The sequence below is a fragment of the Monodon monoceros genome, unplaced genomic scaffold, assembly GCF_005190385.1.
Source record: "Monodon monoceros isolate NGI ecotype Baffin Bay Population unplaced genomic scaffold, NGI_Narwhal_1 Super_Scaffold_18, whole genome shotgun sequence".
Lineage (NCBI taxonomy): Eukaryota > Metazoa > Chordata > Mammalia > Artiodactyla > Monodontidae > Monodon > Monodon monoceros.
The window spans coordinates 120,791,310-120,818,575 of NW_021703774.1; the positions used below are offsets into that span (position 1 = coordinate 120,791,310).

General features: G+C 33.7%; 1 protein-coding gene across 1 annotated transcript in view; it reads left to right on the top strand.

Annotated features, from left to right (window-relative positions):
• The window catches only part of LRRC40 (leucine rich repeat containing 40), a 58,760-nt gene that overhangs the window by 5,605 nt on the left and 25,889 nt on the right, over positions 1–27,266 (top strand). The window contains exons 2-7 of the mRNA XM_029230992.1: positions 14,230–14,411; positions 15,968–16,041; positions 17,195–17,324; positions 20,531–20,654; positions 24,271–24,413; positions 26,806–26,978. Of these exons, the coding sequence (XP_029086825.1) occupies positions 14,230–14,411; positions 15,968–16,041; positions 17,195–17,324; positions 20,531–20,654; positions 24,271–24,413; positions 26,806–26,978 (826 nt within the window). The remainder of the gene's footprint in view (positions 1–14,229; positions 14,412–15,967; positions 16,042–17,194; positions 17,325–20,530; positions 20,655–24,270; positions 24,414–26,805; positions 26,979–27,266) is intronic.

Below are 27,266 nucleotides of genomic sequence, written 5' to 3' on the forward strand. Positions count from 1 at the left end.
ATGGTATATCTTTCCATCTATTTGTATCATCTTTAATTTCTTTCATCAGTGTCTTATAATTTTCTGCATACAGGTCTTTTGTCTCCTTAGGTAGGTTTATTCCTAGATATTTTATTCTTTTTGTTGCAGTGGTAAATGGGAGTGTTTTCTTGTTTTCACTTTCAGATTTTTCATCATTAGTGTATAGGAATGCCAGAGATTTCTGTGCATTAATTTTGTATCCTGCTACTTTACCAAATTCATTGGTTAGCTCTCTTAGTTTACTGGTAGCATCTTTAGGATTCTCTATGTAGAGTATCATGTCATCTGCAAACAGTGACAGCTTTACTTCTTCTTTTCCGATTTGGATTCCTTTTATTTCCTTTCCTTCTCTGATTGCTGTGGCTAAAACTTCCAAAACTATGTTGAATAAGAGTGGTGAGAGCGGGCAACCTTGTCTTGTTCCTGATCTTAGTGGAAATGGTTTCAGTTTTTCACCATTGAGGACGATGTTGGCTGTGGGTTTGTCATATATGGCCTTTATTATGTTGAGGAAAGTTCCCTCTATGCCTACTTTGTGAAGGGTTTTTATCATAAAAGGGTGTTGACTTTTGTCGAAAGCTTTCTCTGCATCTATTGAGATGATCATTTGGTTTTTCTCCTTCAATTTGTTAATATGGTGTATCACATTGATTGATTTGTGTATATTGAAGAATCCTTGCATTCCTGGAGTAAACCCCACTTGATCATGGTGTATGATCCTTTTATTGTGCTGTTGGATTCTGTTTGCTAGTATTTTGTTGAGGATTTTTGCATCTATGTTCATCAGTGATATTGGCCTGTAGTTTTCTTTCTTTGTGACATCCTTGTCTGGTTTTGGTATCAGGGTGATGGTGGCCTCGTAGAATGAGTTTGGGAGTGTTCCTCCCTCTGCTCTGTTTTGGAAGAGTTTGAGAAGGGTAGGTGTTAGCTCTTTTCTAAATGTTTGGTAGAATTCGCCTGTGAAGCCATCTGGTCCTGGGCTTTTGTTTGTAGGAAGATTTTTAATCACAGTTTCAATTTCAGTGCTTGTGAATGGTCTGTTCATATTTTCTATTTCTTCCTGATTCAGTCTTGGCAGGTTGTGCATTTCTAAGAATTTGTCCATTTCTTCCAGGTTGTCCATTTTATTGGCATAGAGTTGCTTGTAGTAGTCTTTCATGATCTTTTGTATTTCTGCAGTGTAGGTTGTTACTTCTCCTTTTTCATTTCTAATTCTACTGATTTGAGTCTTCTCCCCTTTTTCTTGATTAATGTGGCTAATGGTTTATCAATTTTGTTTATCTTCTCAAAAAACCAGCTTTTAGTTTTACTGATTATTGCTATCATTTCCTTCATTTCTTTTTCATTTATTTCTGATCTGATTTTTATGATTTCTTTCCTTCTGCTAACTTTGGGTTTTTGTTGTTCTTCTTTCTGTAATTGCTTTAGGTGCAAGGTTAGGTTCTTTATTCGAGATGTTTCCTGTTTCTTAAGGTAGGATTGTATTGGTATAAACTTCCCTCTTAGAACTGCTTTTGCTGCGTCTCATACGTTTTGGGTCATCGTGTCTCCATTGTCATTTGTTTCTAGGTATTTTTTAATTTCCTCTTTGATTTCTTCAGTGACCACTTCGTTATTAAGTAGTGTATTGTTTAGCCTCCATGTGTTTGTATTTTTTATGGATCTTTTCCTTAATTGATACTAGTCTCATAGCATTGTGGTCGGAAAACATACTTGATACAATTTCAATTTTCTTAAATTTACCAAGGCTTGATTTGTGACCCAAGATATGATCTATCTTGGAGAATGTTACATGAGCACTTGAGAAAAATGTGTAATCTGTTGTTTTTGGATGGAATGTCCTATAAATATCAATTAAGTCCATCTTGTTTAATGTATCATTTAAAGCTTGCGTTTCCGTATTTATTTTCATTTTGGATGATCTTTCCATTGGTGAAAGTGGGGTGTTAAAGTCCCGTAGTATGAATGTGTTACTGTCGATTTCCCCTTTTATGGCTGTTAGTATTTGCCTTATGTATTGAGGTGCTCCTATGTTGAGTGCATAAATATTTACAATTGTTGTATCTTCTTCTTGGATCGATCTCTTGATCATTATGTAGTGTCCTTCTTTGTCTCTTCTAATAGTCTTTATTTTAAGTCTGTTTTGTCTGATATGAGAATTACTACTCCAGCTTTCTTTTGGTTTCCATTTGCATGGAATATCTTTTTCCATCTCCTTACTTTCAGTCTGTATGTGTCCCTAGGTCTGAAGTGGGTCTCTTGTAGACAGCATATATATGGGTCTTGTTTTTGTATTCATTCAGCCAATCTGTGTCTTTCGGTGGGAGCATTTAGTCCATTTACATTTAAGGTAATTATCGATATGTATGTTCCTATTCCCATTTTCTTAATTGTTTTGGGTTCGTTATTGTAGGCCTTTTCCTTCTCTTATGTTTCTTTCCTAGAGAAGTTCCTTTAGCATTTGTTGTAAAGCTGGTTTGGTGGTGCTGAACTCTCTCAGCTTTTGCTTGTCTGTAAAGGTTTTAATTTCTCCCTCAAATCTGAATGAGATCCTTGCTGGGTAGAGTAATCTTGGTTGCAGGTTTTTCTGCTTCATCACTTTAAATATTTCCTGCCAGTCCCTTCTGGCTTGCAGAGTTTCTGCTGAAAGATCAACTGTTAACCTTATGGGGATTCCCTTGTGTGTTATTTGTTGTTTTTCACTTGCTGCTTTTAATATGTTTTCTTTGTATTTAATTTTTGACAGTTTGATTTATATATGTCTTGGTGTATTTCTCCTTGGATTTATCCTGTATGGGACTCTCTGTGCTTCCTGGACTTGATTAACTATTTCCTTTCCCAAATTAGGGAAGTTTTCAACTATAATCTCTTCAAATATTTTTTCAGTCCCTTTCTTTTTCTCTTCTTCTTCTGGAACCCCTATAATTCGAATGTTGGTGCGTTTAATGTTGTCCCAGAGGTCTCTGAGACTGTCCTCAGTTCTTGTCATTCTTTTTTCTTTATTCTGCTCTGCAGTAGTTATTTCCATTATTTTATCTTGCAGGTCACTTATCCGTTCTTCTGCCTCAGTTATTCTGCTATTGATCCCATCTAGAGTATTTTTAATTTCAGTTATTGTGTTGTTCATTGTTGCTTGTTTCATCTTTAGTTCTTCTAGGTCCTTGTTAAATGTTTCTTGCATTTTGTCTATTCTATTTCCAAGATTTTGGATCATCTTTACTATCATTATTCTGAATTCTTTTTCAGGTAGACTGCCTATTTCCTCTTCATTTGTTAGGTCTGGTGGGTTTTTATCTTGTTCCTTCATCTGCTGTGTGTTTTTCTGTCTTCTCATTTTGCTTATCTTACTGTGTTTGGGGTCTCCTTTTTGCAGGCTGCAGGTTCGTAGTTCCCATTGTTTTTGGTGTCTGTCCCCAGTAGCTAAAGTTGGTTCAGTGGGTTGTGTAGGCTTCCTGGTGGAGGGGACTAGTGCCTGTGTTCTGGTGGATGAGGCTGGATCTTGTCTTTCTGGTGGGCAGGTCCACGTCTGGTGGTGTGTTTTGGGGTGTCTGTGGACTTATTATGATTTTAGGCAACCTCTCTGCTAATGGATGGGGCTGTGTTCCTGCCTTGCTAGTTGTTTGGCATAGGGTGTCCAGTACTGTAGCTTGTTGGTCGTTGAGTGAAGCTGGGTGCTGGTGTTGAATGGAAATCTCTGGGAGATTTTCGCCGTTTGATTTGGAGCTGGGAGGTCTCTTGTGGACCAGTGTCCTGAAGTTGGCTCTCGTACCTCAGAGGCACAGCACTGACTCCTGGCTGCAGCACCAAGAGCCTCAATATCATTTTCTGTTTTAAGAATGGAAAGGTAATTCAGCCCTTCCTGTAGCATGGTTGCTATAATCTGTTTTCCTTCAATCACAGCATTTAATCTGTTTACATTTAATATAATTATTGATACATTTGAGTTTAAATCTATATTATTTTATTTTCATTCTTTCCATTTTGTTACTTTTTTCTTGTTTTATTATGGTTTAATTTTTAAAATTTTTATTGGAGTATAGTTTATTTACAATGTTGTTTTAGTTTCAGGTGTACAGCAAAGTGAATCTGTTATACATATACATATATCGACTCTTTTTTAGATTCTTATCCCATATAGGCTATTACAGAGTACTGAGTAGAGTTCCCTGTGCTATGCAGTAGGTCCTTATTATTTAGTTATCTATTTTATATATAGTAGTGTGTATATGTCAATCCCAGTCTTCCAAGTTATCCCCCCGCCAAAAAATTCTATTGATTGTTATTCTTAAGTGGTGGCCTCCTGAAATGGATTCTTCTTAATGAGGTCACTTGTAAGAGCTGTGAGGCATTTTACTAACTAGATGGGGTTGTTAACTGGTATCCGTACAGTGCAGATAAATATTTACCTGTAACTGAAATCTGTGTACTCTTGAGGGTTTTTAGATACGCTTTCTTTTCTAGTTCCTTTGTGAAAGAACTAGGTCCTAGTTCTTTTGTAAAAATACTATTTATTATTTTCCTCTTTATATAACCAATATGTCTACTATAGAAAAAGTAGAATCTATATACAGCATAAAAAATGAAAATAACCATCTACAGTTATCACTGTTGATATTTTGGAGGTTTTTCTTTTATAATTTTTTTTTTTGTGTGTGTGAATATATTATTTTACTTTCTGTTTTTTTATTTTTAACAAATTTGGAATTGTACTGAGTTCTGCTTTTTTTACTTCTATTTGTACATTTTTCAGGAACACTTGAAAAATAGAGTCATTAAAATGATCAGATAATAGTCTGTCTTATGAATATTGTGATTAATTTAAATATCCAAATATTGTTGGCAGTTTTAGAGTCATCATTCTGAGTGTCAGTTCTATAAGTTACTTAGAAAGGTATACCCAAACAAAATAACTAATAATAACCAACTTCAAAGAAGAACATTAGAAATATTCTGGAAATTTTAAGTGACAGCTCTTTTTATGAGCAGCAGTGTGGGAATATATTATCTTTTGTTCAGTATAGATATTGCAGCTCTTTTTCATTGGACCAGATAAAATGAAAGTAGAATTGTAAAGGAGATATTGATTGTTGCCTTGTGCTTGCATGACCATGGCAGAACAGAAGTGTAGGAATGTTTTTGAGTGACTTATCAAAAACTCAGTGAAAGTAAGAGGGGCCAGTGTTTGGAACAAAAGAATGCTGTAAATTCTAAAGGAAACCACACTATTGAACTGACAAGAACATTAGTAAGTGGATAATTTATTAAATAAGCCAATTAAATTAGTTTGGAAAACATTATTTGAAAGAGAAATATGGGTGTAAGGCTATCATTCCTTATCTTGAAGAGAGCAGTTTGGTTAGTTTCTGTTTGTGGAATTAAGTAAATAGGTCTGGGGCTTCTAGGCCACAAGATGTCATGTTGTCTGTTTTAGGGTAATGAAAATTTGCCATGTTCAGTTTGTACAGTTTGTTGTGACACAATAAAAAGTGTAACACAAACCATATGTTTACTAAGATTTTAAATAACCATCCTTAAATCTGTATTAACCATGTTCTGCTTTACTATTTAGCTTAACTATGTATTTTGACTTCTGATTGTCTTAATGGAATTTACTGTTATATTCTAAAAAGCTAATGAGAATTAACCAAAGTATCCAGATTTTATAACAAATAATTCCAGAAAGAAACTACACTTCCAGGTGAGTAGATCATCAAAACAAGCTAATTCTTAAACAGTTCTTAGAAATGGAAACACGAGGCAAGTGCCTTAATCCATATGTAATGGCAAAATCTGAGGTGAACATTTAATTTTTAGTATACTGAAATCCAGGGAAGTCTACTTGTTTAGATTATAAAACAAGGACCTTGATAGTTAATTGAAAATCCCATTCCTATTTCTTGATCTGTTGATATATTTCTAAATGTTAGTATTTTAACCTGTTGGGATGTGTATCCCAAGTCATCGCCAATGCCAAAGTTTATTTAATAAATTAGTGCAAATTTAAACTTACCCTTATATTAATATCATGTTCACTCACTTGCATTTTAATATGTTTTCTTGAGTAGAAGAGAAAAAAATACAGGCTGGGAAGAATGGAATTATAGTTTCAGTGAGGCTTGTCTTCACTATAAAACTGAATGTACCCTCAGGTTAATGTAATAAATTCAAGCATGTTTTTCTCTTAAAGTGATTAGTAAACATGTTTCCTTTTTATATGTTTAACATTGTTTCACTTTTTCCTTACAGTATCCTGGACTTCAGGAAAGAAGTGTTCTCTTCATGCATTCTAAAATAACAATGGTTCAGGTGTTCTAAACCACAAAGATACATTCCTTTGAATCAACCTAAAGCTGCAACTGAGTTAATGCCTTCCATATAACTTTTTAATTTTACATTGGGGTGTGTGTTTGTGTGTGTGTGAAACTTTAAAGATAGTCTCAAAGTGACACTATAATATTATGGTTTATCAATTTGGAATTCTTTGTTTAATGTAATGAGGCCATTGGTGGCCATACATAAACTACTGTGGAGAAAATTGGAATGTTTATCAATGAGCTTTCCCGGATCCTTTACAGAGTGACTTGATCTATTGGTTTATTCTTTTAAAGTGTTCATTATTGGGTAGACAGTTTAGTAAATGGCATTTGTAAGATAAACTATTATCAGAATATTACCCTGCATCTAGCAAAAGCCTTTTTGTACTGCTGTTACTGGATTCTAGCATTTAAGTGACAGTAGGGCCCTCTCATTTAATCAATGAGGAAACTGGGGACCAGAGATACTAGGTTACTGGCCAGTTTGATTAATTATACAGTTTAAACCAGAGCCTTAGGTCCCTGACTCTTTGGTCATTGGTATGTCCATGATGCTATACTGTGTATCATAGTTGAATATATTTACAATCTTTTAGAAGATGGTAATCAACCTAGACTAGATCTAGACTTTAATGGGTATGATTTTCTGCCTTAAGTAAACAGTTATTATTGTATGCTGTGCATGATCATTATATTTATGAAACTGTCCAAAGGAGTCAAAAAATTTTTTTAATCTCATGATTTATTGCTCCTATAGTTTACTGGCTACACATTCTTTTATTCATCCATGTAAACACCATTTTAGACGTGTTTTTTATTTCTTCTGTTTCTTCACCTACCCACTTGTATCTTCCTCAAATTAGACAGTTCTCTGCTGTCAACCCATTTGTGACTCCCTATTTCTGTAATTAGCTGTTGTCAATGGAAGAAAGAATGAATTGCCCAAAAAAACATGTAAAGAAGTCTTTTTTCAGTGTTTGTTAAGGGTCATGCCATCCCTTGTGGAAGTCTCTAGTCACATATGGCTATTTAAATTTTAATTAACCAAAATTAAATAAAATTAAAAATCAAATTCTTCAGTCACTTTAGCCACATTATAAGTGCTCATTGGCCATAGGCAGCTAGTGGCTACCACATGAAATAGGGCAGATACAGGATATTTCCATCATTGCAGAAAGTTCTGTTGGGTAGTGCTGCTTAAGGGTATTATCTACCCTGTGAGAAACATATATATGTGTGTATATATATATGTATGTATGTATACATATATATACACATACACATATACACACTTTATTTTTTTATTCATTCACATATATTCATATGTGTACATATGTATTCATAAGATTGTCTTGATATATTACATCTATATTTTAAAATTTTTCACTCTTTATCTTTAGTTATCTTTATTGGGGTATAACTTGCAAATAGTATGTACATTCATTTTAAGTGTATAGTTTAATGAGTTTTGACAAATATATACAGTTGTGTAACCTCTACCAAAATCAAGATAAAGCACATTTCCAGTACTTGAGAAGTTCCCTTTGCTGTGAGTCTACCCCCACTGCTAGCTCCATGGAACCAGTGGTCTGCTTTTTGTCAATATAGATTAGCCTCTTCTAGAATTTAATTCAAATAGAGTTATACATTTGCAATTTTTTCTGTGTTAGGCTTCTTTTGCTTAGTATAATGTCTTTTGAGGGTCATCCATATTGTTTACAGAAGTAGTTCCTTTTTATTGTTGAACAGTAATAGTCCATTGTATGTATGTATTTCAGTTTGTTTATCCATTTACCTGTTGAGTTGTGTTTAGCTTTTGGCTATTATGAATAAAACTGCTTATGAGTTTTCAAGTACAGTCTTTGTGTAGACATATGTTATCATTTCTGTTGAGTTAAATACCTGAGAGTGGAATCGCTGGACATATAATAATAAGTGCATATTTAACTTTATAAGAATTCACCAAACTGTTTGTCCCTAGTAACATGAGAGATTCAGTTGCCACACATCATTACCAACACTTTGTATTGTCATTATTTTTAACATTAACCATTCTTGTGGTTGTGTTACAGTATCTCCTTATGGTTTTATTTACATTTCCTTGATGATTAATGATGTTGAGTATCTTTTCAACTGCTCATTAGTTTTTTGTATATCTTTTGCCAAGTGTTCAGATTTTTTGTCTATTATTAATTGGGCTGTTTGTATTACTGAGTTATAAGACTTATTATATTCTGGGGATGCAAGTCCTCAGATATATTGTGTATCTGTATTGGTATCTATCTAATATATTCTCCCAGTCTGTGGCTTGCCTAATTTTCTGAACAATTTCTTTAGAAAAACATAAGAGTTTTTAATTTTGATGAAGTCCAATTTATCAATTTTTTTCTTTTATGATTGTACTTTTTCTATACTGAGAAATTTTATCCATCCCAAGGCTGTGAAGATTTTCTCCTCTGCTTTCTTATAGAATTTTTATAGTTTTATATTTTACATTTAAGTCTGTGCTCTACTTGGCATTAATTTTAGAGTGTGTCACAAGGTGAAGGTTGAGGTTCATTTTTTATCTATATGAACATTTGTTTAAAAGACTATTCCTTTCTTATTAAATTATTTTGGCAACTTTGTTGAATATTAATTGACATTATTTTATTGCCTGGAATTTTTTCTGAACTCATTTTTTTTTTTTTCCTGTTGGTCTATATGTCTGTCCTTATACTAATACCACACTGTCTTGATAAGCTTTATGGTAAAAATTAAAATCAAGTACGGTTAAGTCCTATTGCTTTCTTCTGTTTCAAAATTGTTTAATCTATTTTAGTTCTTTTGCATTTCAGTATACATTTTAGAATTAGCTTGTTAGTTTCTACAGAAAGGCCTTCTGGGATTTTGATTAGGATTGTACTGAATCTATAAGTCACTTTGAGAAGTGACATCTTAAAAATATTGAGTCTTCAAGCTGTAACGTGGTATATTTCTCTACTTATCTAGACCTTCTTTAAGTTTTCACAGCAAAAACCACAGGTCTTTCATATATTTTGTATTTTCATACCATAGGTTTTGCATATATTTGTTAAATTTAACACTGAGTATTTCATGGTTTTAGATGTTATGTCTTGTAAATCTTTAAGCATTTAAGAATGTTTTCAGTTAATGATTGCTAATATGTAGAAACACAATTGATTTTTGTATATTAAGCTTGAAGTCTGTGACCTTTCTAAACTCATTACATATAATTTTTTTTGTAGCTTTCTTAGGATTTTCTATATAGATGTTCGTGTCTGCTAATAGAGACAGTTTTACTTCTTCCTTTTCAATCTGAATGGCTTTTATTTATTTTTCTTGCCTTGTTGCATTAGTCAGAACTGCTAGTAAAATATTGACACAGTAAGAATGGGCATCCTCACTTTGTACCCAGTTTTAGAGAGTAAGCACTGAGTTTTCACCATTAAGTATATTGTTAGCTGTAGATTTTTCAAAGATACCCTTTATCAGGTTGAAGGAGTTCCCTTTCATACCTAGTTTTTTTAGAGTTTTTATCTTGAATGATCGTTGAATTTTGTCAGATGCTTTTTTTTTTTTTCATTCCTTGACAGTCATATTGTGTTACTCTTTTTCTGTTAATATGGTCAACTGCATTGATTCATTTTCAAATGTTAAAGCAGCCTTGCATTCCTTATATAAATCACTTGGTCATGGTGTTTAGATTTGGTTTTTGGTTTTTGGCTTTTTTCCCCCCCTTTCAATGTCTTTGATTTTGGTATCAGAGTAGTGCTGGCTTTGTAAAATGAGCTGGGAATTTTTCTTTCCTCTATTTTCTGAAACAGTCTGTAGAATCAGTATCATTTCTACTGTAAATGTCTGTAGAATTCACCAGTGAAGCCATCTGGGCCTGGAGTTTTCTTTGTGGGAATGTTTTAAATAGAAAGTTTAATTTCTTTGATAGATATGATGTGCATTATTGTGATTTATAAGAAATATATATATTTGGTCATTCAGATGACCAAAATATATTTCTCAGAGATATTTGGTCTTCATCCATAGTTCCTGGCCCACAGCTCCCAAAACCCTTGGAATTTCCTGAATAATAAGAGCAATGGGAGCATCCTTTGTTATAATATTTGGTTTCTTGTCCTCAGTTCCCGAAAAACAAAAACAAAACCCCCAAAAAACTGCTTCAGAGCCATAAATTTAAATGGTGTCTTGTTAACAAGACTTTAGTACCACAAGTGAGTTTATGTTAGTGAAAGTGACTTTTGCAAAACACCTAAGGATGGAGGCTGGTTGCCAGGAGAACTAACCACAGATAGAATCAGAATCGGAAACCCTGATTCTGGGGAGGAGAGAGGGGATAGAGGTTGAATCAATCACCAATGGCAAATGAGTTAATCAATCATGCCTATGTAATGAAGCCTCTGTAAAAACCAAAAAAAGGAGAGGGTTCTGAGAGCTTCCACATTAGGGAACCAGTATGCTTCCATGTGCCATTGTGCCGGACCATGAGCTCTACAAGGATGGAAGCTCCCTTTTTCAGACCTTGCCCTATGTATCTCTTCATCTGGTTGTTGGTTTGTATCCTTTAATATTGTTCGTAATAAATCTGTCACTAGTGAGTAAATGGGTTTTCCTGAGTTCTGTGGGCCATTCTAGCAAATTAACTGAACCCAAGGAGGGAGTCGTGGGAACCTCTGATTTATAGCCAATTGATGAGAAGTACTGGTAATAAGCTGGGCTTGTGACTGGCCTCTGAAGTGGAAAGCAGTTTTGTGGGACTGAGCCCTTTACTTGTGGAATCTGATTCTATGTCCCCTAGTAGTGTCAGAGTTGAGACACCAGAAGGGTGTCTGAGAATTGATTGTGTGGGGAACAATATGCACACTGGAATTGGGTCCAGGGACCCTTTCAAAAGGCTACTCAGATTTCCTATTGCTGTTGTGCTTTTTTTTTCCCCCTTTGAGGGAATTTGTCCATATCCTCTAAGTTGTTGAATGTATGGATATAAAGTTGTTCATCATATTCCCTTATCCTTTTTTTAAAAAATAAATTTATTTATTTATTTTTAGGGTCTTCGTTGCTTCACGCGGGCTTTCTCTAGTTGCAGTGAGCGGGGTGGGGGGGGATACTCTTCATTGTGCGCGGGCTTCTTACTGTGGTGGCTTCTCTTGTTGCGGAGCATGGATTCTAGGCATGGGCTTCAGTAGTTGTGGAACACAGGCTCATTAGTTGTGGCTCACGGGCTCAGTGTTGTAGCTCACGGGCTCTAGAGCGCAGGCTCAGTAGTTGTGCACAGGCTTAGTTGCTCCATGGCATGTGGGGTCTTCCCGGACCAGGGCTCAAACCCATGTACCCTGTACTGGCAGGTGGATTCTTCACCACTGTGCCACCAGGGAAGCCCCTTCCCTTATCCTCTTAACATCTGTAAGATTGGTAGTGATATTCCCACTTTCAAAGAACTGGGTATTGGTTTTATTGCTTTTTATCTATTACCATATTTGTTTTCGATGTCATTGATTTCTACTCTTTTTTTGTTTACTTTGGGTTTACTTTGTTCTTTTCTATCTTCCTAAGATTGTAGTTTAGATCATTGTGAGATGGGATTATATATGAGCAAGATTGGCCATGAGTTGATAACTGTTAAATGTGGGCGGTGGGTACGTGGAGCATTATTTCATTATACTATTTTTTAATTTATGTATATATTTGACATATTATATAACTTTAAAAATTACATAAAGCAAATCTAACTCCATAGTAAATTTTTTTCACATTTATATGCCTATTGACATTTATTTTTTACCTGGTAGTTTCTGTTTTGTGAATTGGTAAGCTACTTTTAGGATGGCTCCACTGAATTCCTCAATAATTAGGACAATATACCTTTCAGTGGTTCTTCATATTTGTGGGGAGGGAGGAAAAGTGACATGAATCTTGGTGCTATAAACTCTTGAAGAAATTGAGATATTTCACAAACAATGGGGAAAAGAATGAGCAGTAAGTCAATGTTTATGGAAAAGCAAATTGATACATATTTAATAACAGCAGTATAGTATCAACAATTATCCATCCCGTGATAGTTCCTACAAAGACAAATTTGGTTAACCAAAATATCTGAAGTAATAATGATAAAATTGTAACATTCATTTAGTGTAGTTCATGGGTAACAGATATTTTTGTTGTGTTGTATACAAATTTATTGTGTTCTCCACCTTCCTCCTTACAAAAAAAGATATTTTCCATTACATTGCCTTTTAAGTATAATCGTCTTAATGTACCTTTGTACGTGTAGGTGTTAAGAGAAAAATATATGCACAATGCTCTACATATTTTCTTTAGGAGTAGACTTGTGCATATCACATAGCTTCTTCCATACATTTTTTTTTAATGTTTTGTATTGTTTTGTCTTGCCTTGTTTGTTTGTTTTTTTGTCATTCTTATACTGGAGCTTTTTGTTGGTGACCCAAACTGGTATGGCACATTTGTAACTTATTTTTACTTAAGGGTAACATTGATTTTTAGTCAAATACATAAATGTACCCATTTCTATTGATTCATTTGGTGTCAGTAACTTCACATGCTAGTGTTGGGCTGATGTGTGTTTCTCATTCCCACTCAGTCATCCATATCTACCCACCAAAATAATAATAACAACAGTGAAGATACATTTTATGCTGCTTTTGTGCTCAAAGAGTTGGAAAGAGTGGCTTTTGTTTCTTTGCTTTGCTTTAAAAATAAACCTCTGTCCATAAACATGGGTGGATTTTCATTCTGTTTTATTCCCATTTGCTGGGGATTCATTGATAGAAGAGTAGAGAAATGCAGATTGCTTAGGCAGAGAGAAGGGTAGGAAAGGGATCTTATAATTTATTCTAATACAAATATAGGTACCTCAATTTTTTTGAGTGAATGGATTTCAGGAACTTTGCTTTGCTTCTGTAAAACCATTGTATTGGATTGCTTGATCTGATTGTGTCCTGAACTTGAAACTTTGACCACACCTTTCCATTTAATGTCATTTTAAAATGATAGTCAGTAACTGTAAGGCATAACCAATGGTTGCCTTGATTAATATTAGCTAAAGTTCTAGATCATACCCATATATCGTCCTACTGGTATCAAGGAATGAAGGACTATTTAAAATAGTTCTGCTATAGCACTAGAGCAAGTTAATATTTTCTAGAGCTTCAAGTGTTATAGTGATAAACCTGGACTCTTTCTGTTTAACTTGAACAGTCTTATTTGCAGTGTCAAAGGAATTGCTGTATATGCTGCAACAGAAGTAATACAATGTTGTGTGATGGGATAAGAAACAAAATTGTACGTCAGATAGAGAGCAGCTACCATAGTCAGATATACCTTACAAATATTCACTGAGAAGCAAGACAATTTAGTTTTTCCAGGGTTTAAATCCCATTTAGCTATATAACCCTGAGTAAATGATACATTCTCTGTGCCCCATTTTTCTCATCTGTAAAGTGAAAATAACACCTACCTCACGGAGTTGCTATGAGATATAAATGAGTTAGTTTAAATGTTGATTTCCATACATTCTCTGTTATGGTAGCATAATGGTAGAGTCCATTCTTTATTTGTCTTGTATCTCTAACCACTATGTGCTGTGCAGGGAATGTATATAGTAAATATAGTTGAATGAAGATAAGAGTGAGATCTAATATGAAAAATACATATCCAATATTCTGTTTTGGATTAAAATCAACTTCCATTGTAATGTAGTTGGAATTCATTGCTATTTGTTTGATTTATTTGAAAGTGTTTTTTTAGTGTTTCAGAAACTTCTTTTCAGTAGATAAGCAGAATAGCTGTTATAAACATGTGTACTTAGTATCTCACCTCTTTCCCTTCTTTTTTTTTTTTGGTGTGGTGGTGGTGGAAATAGTGCCTCAGTGTGTTTGGAGAATAAATGTGGATATCCCTGAAGAAGCTAATCAGAATCTTTCATTCAGTGCTACTGAGCGATGGTGGGAACAGACAGATTTGACCAAACTAATCATATCAAACAATAAACTTCAGTCACTTACTGATGACCTCCGACTCCTTCCTGCACTGACTGTTCTTGATGTAAGTTGACTGATTATAAATATGGATCTTCGTCTGAAGAGACTCTAAAGCTAAATTTAGGCTTTGAGAAATAGAAGACCCATGTTCAGTCGGTAGAGTGCAAGGAAGAATAACAAATTACTGTGTTCGGCATAGCATAATGGTTGAGTGCAGAGTCAGAACATCAGGCTTCAAATTTTGACTCTGCCACTTGATAGCTGTGTGATCTCGAGAAGGTTACCTCTTTGTGCTTCAGTTTCCACGTTTATAAACCGAGACTGGTACTACTACCTGTTTTTAAAAATTGTTCTTTGAATTAAATGAGTTAATGCATACAGACAGAATTGGTATTTAACAAGTGGTTGCTGCTGCTCGTCTTTTTTTTTATTGCTATTATTATTATTATTTTTTTTTTCCTGCGGTACGCGGGCCTCTCACTGTTGTGGCCTCTCCCGTTGCGGAGGCTCCGGAGGCGCAGGCTCAGCGGCCATGGCTCACGGGCCCAGCTGCTCCGTGGCATGTGGGGTCTTCCCGGACCGGGGCACTAACCCGTGTCCCCTGCATCGGCAGGTGGGCTCCCAACCACTGCGCCACCAGGGAAGCCCTATTGCTATTATTTTTATAATCATTATTATTGTAGGTGTTAAAGCAAGTATTTAATATTGTTTTGTTTTTGTTTTTTTTTGTTATTTTGGGGGTTTTTTTTGGTAACTTATCTCCAATACTGACTTGAATTATTGGGCTTAAATTTTTGTGTGTTTATTCAGGGACTATGTTTTTTTTTTTTTTTTGTGGTACGCAGGCCTCTCACTGCTGTGGCCTCTCCCATTGCGGAGCACAGGCTCCAGACGCGCAGGCTCAGCGGCCACGGCCCACAGGCCCAGCCGCTCCGCGGCACGAAGCCGCGTCCCCTAGCATCGGCAGGCGGACTCTCAACCACTGCGCCACCAGGGAAGCCCAGGGACTATGTTTTTAATCCCTAGTTGCCACGTCATGAGTAGTTTATTTCATAATCTACAGACTTCTGATATACTTTACTTAGGATCATCAAAAATCTTCCATTTCATGTCTGAAAAAGTTGGATGTAGTCAGATTTCTAGAGAAGTTTTTATTTTCTTCATTTGTTAAATGAATGAATTGGCATAAGTGTTCTCTTAAAGGTTCCTTGTACCTTGAAAGCAATATGATTCTGTAAGAACATGAGAGAAGTCTTCCTCCTCATTTATTTTTTGTAAATGTTGACATAAATCATACCATCAGAGGGCTGTTAGTTTCTGACCTCGTCATCTCTCATTTGAGATTGAAGTTCCACTCAGTGAGGGGAAGTTTTGTTTTTTTTTTTAACTGTAGTATTTTAAAATTGATCTCTTATCACTTCATGATTTATTAGCAGCAGTTTGGTCAATTTCAAACTCCAAACTCCTTTTTCTTTTCTATACTCAAAACAAATTACCAATAGCCCAGCTATGCTTTTGAGCTAGAATAACGAGACTATCATCAGAGAATATTGTACAATAGCAAAGCTCATGGTTAATTATAAGACTAAGATATTGACTGTGTCTTTTAATAACTTTTAGATACATGATAATCAGCTGACATCCCTTCCTTCTGCTATAAGAGAATTAGAAAATCTTCAGAAACTTAATGTCAGGTAAAATTTAAACTTATTTCAGTATTGCTAGTATAAGGGTGTAAATCTAACATTCTTTAAAATTTTTCCAAACACTTTTTCTAGCATGTAAAAAATGTTTTGTATTATCTCAGAAAGTGATTAAGCAGAATAATAATTTTAAGTTTTATTTCTCAGATTATTTTATTTTTTGTTTTAGAATTGCCTGCATGTTTTCTGGTTTTACAAGTTTAAGGCCAGTTGATTTTTTTAAAATACTTTTTATTTTTATGAAATAATTTTTAGTGGTTATAATGAGGAAAATTTCATGTTTTCGATATTAGTAGTTTTTAAACTTTTCTGAGGACTCCTGGGATTCCATGGGTATGCGTCTGGTTCTCACTGATAGGTACATGGGAAGCCAGGTGGCTAAGGCCCTAGCTAACTCTGTTTGCCCTTCAGTACACACTCAGACTTTCAAGAAAAATAACTGCCTTATATGTTATATATACACAGGGGGAAAGGGATTAGGGAAGATTTAATTTAGGAGAAAAAAATGAAAAAGTTTAAGTGTTCAAAACATAGTTTGAAAAGCTGGGGCTTATAAAATAGATACAAATCTATCTATCACAGCATGATAAAGTTGCAGTTTTCTGGAGTTAACTGGTTTGAGGGAGAACAGTTCCTCAAATAACAGTCCTTATTTGGTGAAAAATAAGACTGGAGTTGCATATTGCATTCATCTGGACATGCCAGGCCCTCAAACAGAAATAGCTATTTTTGTCTTGAGTGCTACGTTGAAACCTAATCCCCATGTAAAATGTGACTTCATTGTAGTGTATGTATGTGCACATCTTTGTCAAAATTCTAAGCCTCATGCAGTGTAAAAATTATAGCCCAATGTTTTCATTTATATGTAAAATCAAGTTGATTAAAAGGAACCAATCAAAAGTTCACAAATTATATGTTTGGTTAAAAATCTTTATTTCTTTGAAACTCTCAATTTGATTACTTTAGATTACTGTCATTTTAATGGGTGTGTACTTTTAGGATGTAAAGTTTGTAAGTACTTAAAATTAGTAACCTTACTTCATTTTTTTTTAATGAGCCCAGGTAGTCGATTAGCAAAAATGCCTTTATAAATATTTATTGTGTTGTCACCAAATTGTTCAGCATTTGTTTTATCAATCAATAGCCATAACAATCTGAAAATACTCCCTGAAGAAATTACAAATCTAAGAAACCTGAAGGGCCTATATCTCCAGCATAATGAACTAACTTGCATACCAAGGGGATTTGAACAACTTTCCAACTTAGAAGATTTAGTAAGTTTTGATTTTGCAATATTTATATAATTTGGGGCTGGTGGGATTTTTTATTAGGCTGAAAAATTGGATGTATGATTGAAATCATGGTTACATGGGCAGCTGATTGTATGACTAGATTATCAGAAACAGTGAATTACAATTAGAATGCTAAATTAGTAATTGTAAATTTGATTTTCTTATGTTTTTCTTATGAAGGAAATCACCTTAGATTTTAATTTAGGAATAGAGTTTGGGAAAGGAGCCATTGAGGATGACTTTGTTATTCAGAGGCTTTTATGGTTTAGCAAAATAGAGGAAAGGTGTTTTTAGCGTATACCAATTCCCTTTTTTATCTCGATTTTCATTTCCTCCTCTGTAGCCCTTATGGCTCTTTTGTCCTCTGAGTGTCCAGATAATGCCTTCAGGGCCTGTTTATTCTACGCTAGTTTTCAAAATGGCCATATTTCTTGGTAAAAATTTTTATTCTATCCATTTCACATCTTAGATAGAGATAACCATAAAGCAATGCAAGTATTATTTTAGTCATATTAAGAATAATACAAACAATAGGCACTTTGCTATACCTATAGCATATTACTATATTTGCTATACATATAGTATATTACATATTACTTTGCTATACACATAGCAAAGTAGATAGTTTTATCCCCATTACAGATAAGAAACTAAGACTTGTAAAAAAAAAAAAAAAAAAGTAACTCATCCAAAGTCATAAAACTAATATGTAAAGAATTTAGGAATTTAACATAAAATAATCTGACTTCAGAGTGTATCCTTTTTTTTGTTCCCCCACTTTACCACGGAAGAAGTAAGATTCTACTGTAAGGTATCCTATCTGAAAGACTTCAGTTGTATTCGATCAGATGTTCTAATATAAATCTCTACTCCACATAGTTATTTCATGTTACATTCTTGTTCTAGTCACAATTACATGTTTTGAAAAACTCATTAGTCATTTTAGCCTTAAAGTTTATTTTTTGTTCAAGGAAAAATTGCTTCTTTTACTTATTTTTTCTTGATATTTCACCCATCTGCACCAGTGTTTGAAATCAAAATACATACTCTCTTCAACCATTTCTTCAGTAGCTCTTTGTTTTTCAATCTGATCAGATTGGAAATAAGGTTTGGAAAGTAAAAGGCATAGGTAGGTGAAATGAGTGGTAAAGGAAGGAGCCATCAGATTTCCTTATAAAATTTGCTGGTAAAAGATAGCAATTGATTTAAAAAGAAAAAAAACAAAAGCCTAGTAGAAAGCTTAAAGGAAACCTAATATAATAAACTTTCTTTATGGGTTCCCAGATAGTCACTGCATAATGAAAGGATGCTTCAGCTGAGAACTGTGTTCTTAAGTACTCATTATCAAATAAATCATAAATGTGAGCAATAATATATTAAAACATTCAAAGTATAAGATCTATAATAATTTAAGCCAATAATATTTCTTAAAGTTATATAAAAACTGCTTAACACAATGGTACTAAATAAATAATGAAGAAATGACTTAGCATAAATAATGATTAATTTATATGCACTGTACTTATTTTGTATCTAATTTAGTCATTAACTGCAGTAATTAAATATTTATTAGCAATTCTGTTGTTGTTGTTTTGGGTTCTTTAAAACTTCTTAGGAATTTGTGAATCTTTTCTTTATCAGAAACTTTTTTTTATTTTTAGCTTTTGATATTGGAAGAATTTTAGATTTACAGAAAAGTTGTAAAGATAGTACAGAGAGATCCCATATACCCTTCACCCACCTTAATGGGTGAACATTTTTTTTTTTTTTTTTTTTTTTTTTTTGCGGTACGCGGGCCTTTCACTGCTGTGGCCTCTCCCATTGTGGAGCACAGGCTCCGGACGCGCAGGCTCAGCAGCCATGGCCCACGGGCCCAGCCGCTCCGCGGCATGTGGGATCTTCCCGAACCGGGGGACGAACCCGTGTCCCCTGCATCGGCAGGCGGACTCTCAACCACTGCGCCACCAGGGAAGCCCTAATGGGCGAACATTTTATTTAACTATGGGATATTTGTAAAAACTAAGAAATTAACATTTGTACAATATTGCTAACTAAACTACAAATTTTATATTTTCCCAGTTTTTCCACTAATGTCCTTTTTTTTTGTTCCAGGATCCAATCCAGAATGCTACATTGCATTTAGTGTCAGTAACTTTTGATATTACTAAATATTTATTTATTAGTAATCTGTTGATTCTTAGACCTTAGAGTATTTGGGTTGTATATTATTATATTGATGTTGTAGATTATGATAATATGTTATTTTATGTTATTATAATAACAGTATGTTTTAAAAAATACACTGATCTAGCATTTTTCCTTTTTCTATCTTAATTTATTTGGAGTTACAGTTGTTTAACATTAGACTAAATCATAGTCTTCAGAGAACAGTTCCTTTAAGTCATTTTTTTCTTATTCATTGTTGCCACTTGCCTTACCTAACAGTTTGATGATAGCTGGTGTAGTACTTATATCTGATTTGAATGTTGTAAGAGGAATACCTGATTCATAACATTGTCTTTTAAAGGGAGTTTCAAAAAAATATTCTGTCATAAAAGACAAAACAGAAACAAAGACTTAAAGCAACATCAAGGTATAGAGATTAATTAGGCAAGCTTGAATGAGTGAAAACTAGAGAGTAGAGTAGACTTCTGTACTTAGTTAAAGCAGACTTGCTGAGGTCAGCAGAACCAAGAGGGAATATTTTTTTCCTCCCAAATTAAAATGGCCATTTTTTTTCAGCTTACTTTTTTTTCCTTCCAAGAATTTTTCTTTCTTGCAAAGGTGTTTTTCATTTCATATTACAGTTTAACCATACAGTTTGCCTGATTTATCATAGGTACTCAACAAATATTGGATGAAAAAATAGATTTTTTTTTGAAAACATGATAACATGGTACAGCATGACTTAATATTAACAGAAACCTTTGTGTAAAATATTTTTGAAGTCAGAATTCATTTTAATTCCTCTCTGCTACATTATTAGGCACATAGTAGGCCCACAGAGTATATTGAGGTAATGAATGATGATCTGTGAAATTGTCAGTGAATGAGAGTTACAAAACATATCATCTGTAAATAGTTTTTTTAATGTTGCAATGCCCTCAAAATTCTGAAACTCCCCTTAGGGATCCTTTCTTTTTTTATTTACTTGTTCATTCATTCACTTTGTCTTTCTCTTTTTAAAGGATCTTTCGGACAATCATCTTACAACTGTTCCTGCTAGTTTTGCATCTCTGTCCAGCCTGCTGCAACTCAATCTTTCCAGTAATCAACTGAAGAGTTTGCCTGCAGAAATAAGTGGAATGAAAAGTAAATCTTCTCTATTTTAAAAAATAAAAAAATTTGAAGTTGGTGCAACTTACATTTAAAAAAATATTTATTTTTATAGTTAGTTACAGAGAAGTAAAATAATAGATTTTATGGTGGTAAATGCAAACAATAACAACTAGTCAGATTTTCTCCAGGCCATTGTAGTCTAGCAACTTTGTAAAGAATTACCACCAGGGGACTTCCCTGATGGTCCAGTGGGTAAGACTCTGTGCTCCCAATGCAGGGGGCCCGGGTTCAATCCCTGGTCGGGGACCTAAATCCTGCATGCATGCCGCAACTAAGAGTTCACATGCCGCAACTAAGAAGTCCGCATGCTGCAACTAAGAGTCCGCATGCCACAACTAAGATCCTGTGTGCCACAACTAAGACTCGGTGCAGCCTAAATAAATACATAAATAAATAAGTAATAAAACAAAACAATAAAAAAAAGAACTACTGCCAGAACAATACTTTGGCATATCAAAAGGAGAAAAAGAAAATAAGATTATAAATTGTGGTAATATTGTATACCTGAGAAATTGATTAAGGTTTTGAGCTATTCTATCTCTTCATTCATTTTATTCAACATTTACGAAGAGGTCATTCCCCTTTCCTAGGTGATGCCACCTATGGTACATGGTTATGTTATAGCTGTATCCTCCTTGAGGTCCATAAGTAATAATGTCAAGAGATAGTCTAGTTTTGCCCAAATTGTCAATTCTTTTTTTAAAAAAAGTTAAAATTTAGTGGTTCCATTAAAGTTTACCATTGAACCATTATATTTGGTGTATTGTAGAACTAATATTAAGGGATAAAAAAAACTGAAGGTACATTTCAGTACCTTTTAAGTAAGTATACTTAATCATGTTAGGATTTTTGATTTAGAGTCCAAAATCTTCATAGTGATTTTTTTTTTTTGTCTAAAGGCAAACTATTATTATTTCTTAGTTGATGACCACACTGTGTCAGCTATAGACCTTACTACTCTTTTTTGCTAATCATATATGAGCCTTTTCATTTTTCTAAACCTCCCTTTTGTGGAGGAAGTCATAGATGTGATTTCGTACAGTTGATTACAGATTATTTTGCAGTGAACTTGTACAATTGTGCTGTTTGACTTTTTTAAAAATTAATGTATAATTGACTAACAATATTATATTATTTCAGGTGTTTAAGATAGTGATATTTTTATACATTACAAAATGATCACTGCTGTTTTACTTTAGATTAATGGTTATTTGTAATTTATAACAGGAATGCATAAATTAAATCTGCCATAAATTGAATTGACATTTCAGGGGAGCCTTTAGTTGTGATACCAGTAGTTGACTCTGCTTGCCTTTGCCATTTTCAATAAAGGTATCAGAAAGTAGAGCTAAACATAAAATATGATATCTGGAGTGCATGTGTAAGTATTTTTTTTTCACAAATTGAGTAGAAATATTGAGAGAGAGGAGCAAATATTGAAGTCAATAGAAAAATACTTTGAACTTACAGCAGTTTTTCTAATATACTATATAATTATGCTCAGATGCTTTCTGTCCTTCAGCCATGACAATGATACTTTTAAGCTATCACCAGTAGGACATTTAGTTATTATTTCACTATTCATGATGAGATTCCAAGAACAGTATCTAACATTTGCATGGTTCTTTGTAACTCAGAATACTTTTAAATATATTATTTTGCTGCCACAATAGTTCTACAAGTTAGTAGGGATGCATATTATTTACATTTTAAAGATTCAGAAAAAAAGAAAAAAAAAGATTCAGAAACCTAGGCTTAGAAATTATGTAGTAAATTGTAGAGCCAGTGTTTGCATCTTCTTACTCCATCCCCATTGCTCTTTTTCACTTTTACTATTCATATTTTTAAATTTTATTGAACTATCATTGATTTACAGTGTTGTGTTAATTTCTGCTGTACAGCAAAGTGATTCAGTTATACATATATAAACAATCTATTTTTTTTTAAAATAGATCTTTACTGGAGTATAATTGCTTCACAATACTGTGTTAGTTTCTGTTGTACACCAAAGTGAATCAGCCATATGCATACATATGTCCCCATATCCCCTCCCTCTTGAGCCTCCCTCCCATCCTCCCTATTCCACCCCTCTAGGTCACCGCAGAGCACCAAGCTGATCTCCCTGTGCCATGCTACTGCTTCCCACCAGCTAACTATTTTACATTTGGTAGTGTATGTAAGTCGATGCTACTCTCACTTCACCCCAGCTTCCCCCTCCCACCCCGTGTCCTCAAGTCCATTCTTTATGTCTACGTCTTTATTCCTGCCCTGCAACTAGGTTCATCAGAACCAATTTTTTTTTTTTTTTTTTAGATTCCATATATATGCGTTAGCGTACGGTATTTGTTTTTATCTTTCTGACTTACTTCACTCTGTAGGACAGAGTCCATCCACCTCACTTTCTTCTATGTACTGCTTCTATTCTCAATCAGTGCTCTTAGATGGAAACACTTGTGAAAGCTAGTTTCTAAATTTAAAACAAACTTGCTTTATAGAATTTATTGGATCTAAGGTAGATCAGCTTGTGACATTTTTCTCAGTGATCTAGCCAAATAATACATAAATTATTATAAGTTGAAAGTAGTACTATTAAATTTGTTTTGGAAAGCAGTTAACTTCTTTAAACAATGCAAGAAGTAGTCTAAGGCAGTACGTCAATTCAGTCTTGAATTATGTTAAAATTGACAGGCTCAAAGTACAGGAAAAAAAAGTTGTAAAATGCATATTGCCTATTCAAACTATAGGGTTGAGAATATATAGTGGAAAATATATGGTGGCCATTGTAAGTGGAAGAATCTGTAATATGGATTAGGGAGAAAACTGCTTATTAAAGTCTTAAGAAAAAGAAGACCTTTACTTTTTTTCCATTTTTGTTTTCTCTTCTGCCTTTTAAGAAAGATCCAGGAGGTGAGAGAGATGCTGCAAGTGAGAACATTCTTCTTGAGCTATCTTATACCTTCTTATCAAGAGTGTTAGCTAAGGTGTTAGCAAAAGAATGTAACTTAAAAAAAATTAGAAGAAGAAAGGAAGGAAAGAAGACAGGGAGAGAGGCAGTATGAGTAGATGAAAGAATAAGAGGGAATACATAGAAATCCATGGGTTTTTGACAGAACATCAGTTGCCTATTTTAAATACAGATGTGTCTAAGCTACTACTGGCCAGAGTTACTTGACATTCTTTCATACGAGTAGTATGCATGTATGTTTACCTTAAACTTTTTCTTTTTAAAGATGTATAATTACTGAGGGAAATAATCTCATAGTATATAGTTTATATATTTTACCATACTTTAAAGGAGTACTGGAGTACTTTGTTTTTTAAATCTTTACAAAGATGACCTGAACTATTATTAAACATTGATTTTAATATCATTGTTTCTCTTTAATTATAACTAAATAAAAACATTTTTAGTTTACATTTATGTAATTCAATGGTATTCTAGGATTCTTGATTATTATAGCAGTATAGAATATCACAGGTTTGTAAGTCCTCATGATTACTTACACATTCTTTGAATGTATATACAATTATAAACCAGTATTTTTTCTCTATTAAAATATCTTTGTGTTTCACTAAACATATATTACAGGATTAAAGCATTTGGATTGTAATTCAAATCTCTTGGAAACTATACCTTCTGAATTGGCTAGCATGGAATCACTAGAATTGCTTTATTTGCGGAGGAATAAATTACGTTTTCTACCGGAATTTTCTTCTTGTAAACTATTAAAGGTACTATTTAGTTGATTATTAAATAACTATACATTTTCTGAAAGTTAATCATGAAAATGAAATTTTAAACGTATTTTACATTGAGAATATGTATTAGTTATGTGTTATTTTTTCCTATATTCCTGTTTTTCAGAATTTTAATGACTAAATATATTAATGGTATTGTCAATAATAGATTTTTTTTTAAAAAGCAGTAATCAAATTTAAAAATAAGAATTTGTCCATTTCATCTGGAGAGTAGTTTATAACTGGAGGAGTAGTAGATGATGAGGCTTACAAAGTAAGTTGGGACCATAGTGCAGGAAACCTGGAATACCAGGAATGAATACGTATCTAATTCTATAAGTTGCCAACTCATGTTTACCTCATCATAAAGTCTGTTTAAAATTAATTACTTTTTTTGGTATTAAGTATATAGCATTAACATTGTATTTAAATTTGCTATGCTTTGCTTTTCTGTATGTATACTTTTATGCATTAGTGTTGAGTTTGTTTTGTTTTTTGTTTGTTTTTCTGAGTATAGTTGCTTTACAATGTTGTGCTCCTTTCTGCTGTACAGCGAAGTGAGTCAGCTATATGTGTGCATATATCTGCTCCCTCTTGGACCTCTCTCCCAGCCCCCCCACCCCGTCACACCCATCTAGGTCATCACAGAGCACCAAGCTGAGCTCCCTGTGCTATACAGCAGGTTCCCACTAGCTATCAGTTTTACACATGGTACTGTGTATATGTCAATACTAATCTCCCAATTTGTCCCCCCATCCCCGTCTGTCCACACGTCCATTTTCTATGTCTGCGTCTCTATTCCTGCCCTGCAAATAGGTTCATCTCTACCATTTTTCTAGATTCCACACATATGCGTTAATATACAATACTTGTTTTTTTCTTCCTGACTTACTTCACTCTGTATGACAGACTCTAGGTCCATCCACCTCACTACAAATAACTCAGTTTCGTTCCTTTTTATGGCTGAGTAATATTCCATTGTATATATGTACCACATCTTCTTTATCCATTCATCTGTTGATGGACATTTAGGTTGCTTCCATGTCCTGGCTATTGTAAATAGTGCTGCAATGAATATTGGGGTACATGTGTCTTTTTGAATTATGGTTTTCTCAGGGTGTATGCCCAGTAGTGGGATTGCTGGGTCATATGGTAGTTCTATTTGTAGTTTTTTAAGGAACCTCCATACTGTTCTCCATAGTGGCTGTATCAATTTACATTCCCACCAACAGTGCAAGAGGGTTCCCTTTTCACCACACCCTCTCCAGCATTTATTGTTTGTAGATTTTTTTTGATGATCGCCATTCTGACCTGCGTGAGATGATACCTCATTGTAGTTTTGATTTGCATTTCTCTAATAATTAGTGATGTTGAGCATCTTTTCATGTGCCTCTTGGCCATCTATCTGTATGTCTTCTTTGGAGAAACGTCTGTTTAGGTCTTCTGCCCATTCTTTGATTGGGTTGTTTGTTTTTTTAATATTGAGCTGCATGAGCTGTTTGTATATTTTGGAGATTAATCCTTTGTCAGTTGCTTTGTTTGCAAATACTTTCTCCCTTTCTGAGGGTTGTCTTTTCGTCTTATTTATTGTTTCTTTTGCTGTGCAAAAGCTTTTAAGTTTAACATCATACACAAAAATAAACTCAAAATGAATTAAAGACCTAAATGTAAGACTGAACACTATAAAACTCTTGGAGGAAAAAATAGGCAAAACACTCTTTGACATAAATCACAAAAAGATCTTTTTTGACCCACCCCCTAGAGTAATGAAAATAAAACAAAAATAAACATATGAGACCTAATTAAACTTAAAATCTTTCGCACAGCAAAGAAAGCCATAAACAAGAGTTACTTTTAAACAGAATGGTGGCAATGATATAAATAACTGAAAAAGTTATCATTTAATAAGATTAATTATCTGATAATCTTAGGTTCTGCTAGTGAGAAATCAGTATATATAATAATCACTAATAAAAATGTTGAGTAACAAACATTTATAATATAAATAACTTTTTAAACTTGTACTGATTTGTTTTAAAACTTTAATTTTTTATCAGTATAGTTCTTGGATTTGTGTTTTTATTAATTCTATAAATGTAACTACTAAATCATTTCTCTGCTTTGGTTTTATAAACTTTGAACTTTCTTCCAGTTTAAACCTTTAATTAATTTTTGAATTACTGGGAAATTCTTGAAAATTGTCCTTTTTGTCATTTTTCTTTAACTGTAAGATCGCTTAAATATAATTAAAAATTTAAGCATCTTAGTAATTAGAAAATTTTCCATGTATTTTTCAATGATTTGAAATCAAGATTTCAATTTTATTTTCATTATCTAGTGTAACTTTGAATACAGAAATACACATGATTTATCTTTGCTTTTGTAGGAATTACATGTAGGTGAAAACCAGATTGAAATGTTAGGGGCAGAACACCTTAAGCATCTGAATTCTATCCTTGTGCTAGACCTGCGAGATAACAAGTTAAAATCTGTTCCAGATGAAATTACACTCCTGCAATCTTTGGAAAGGCTTGACCTAAGCAACAATGATATTAGTAGGTAAGTTTAAAGATGGAATGAATAAGAAATCATGTCTGTATTTGGTTGTAATTCATAAGTTACAAAAGCATGTAGAGATCTCTTTGTAAATTGAATTCAATAACTGTTTATTGAGTAGGTATCATGTGTAGACCTACAAAGATTTTGTTCTTGGCAGCAAGCTTAATATGCTAATGGAATCAGTTACTCCAACTCACTGGGACACAAACTCTACGAATAACTCCTAGATCAGTGCCTGGGTACATAGAAGCTGCCTGATAAATATTTGTTGAATTTGTTAAATGACAT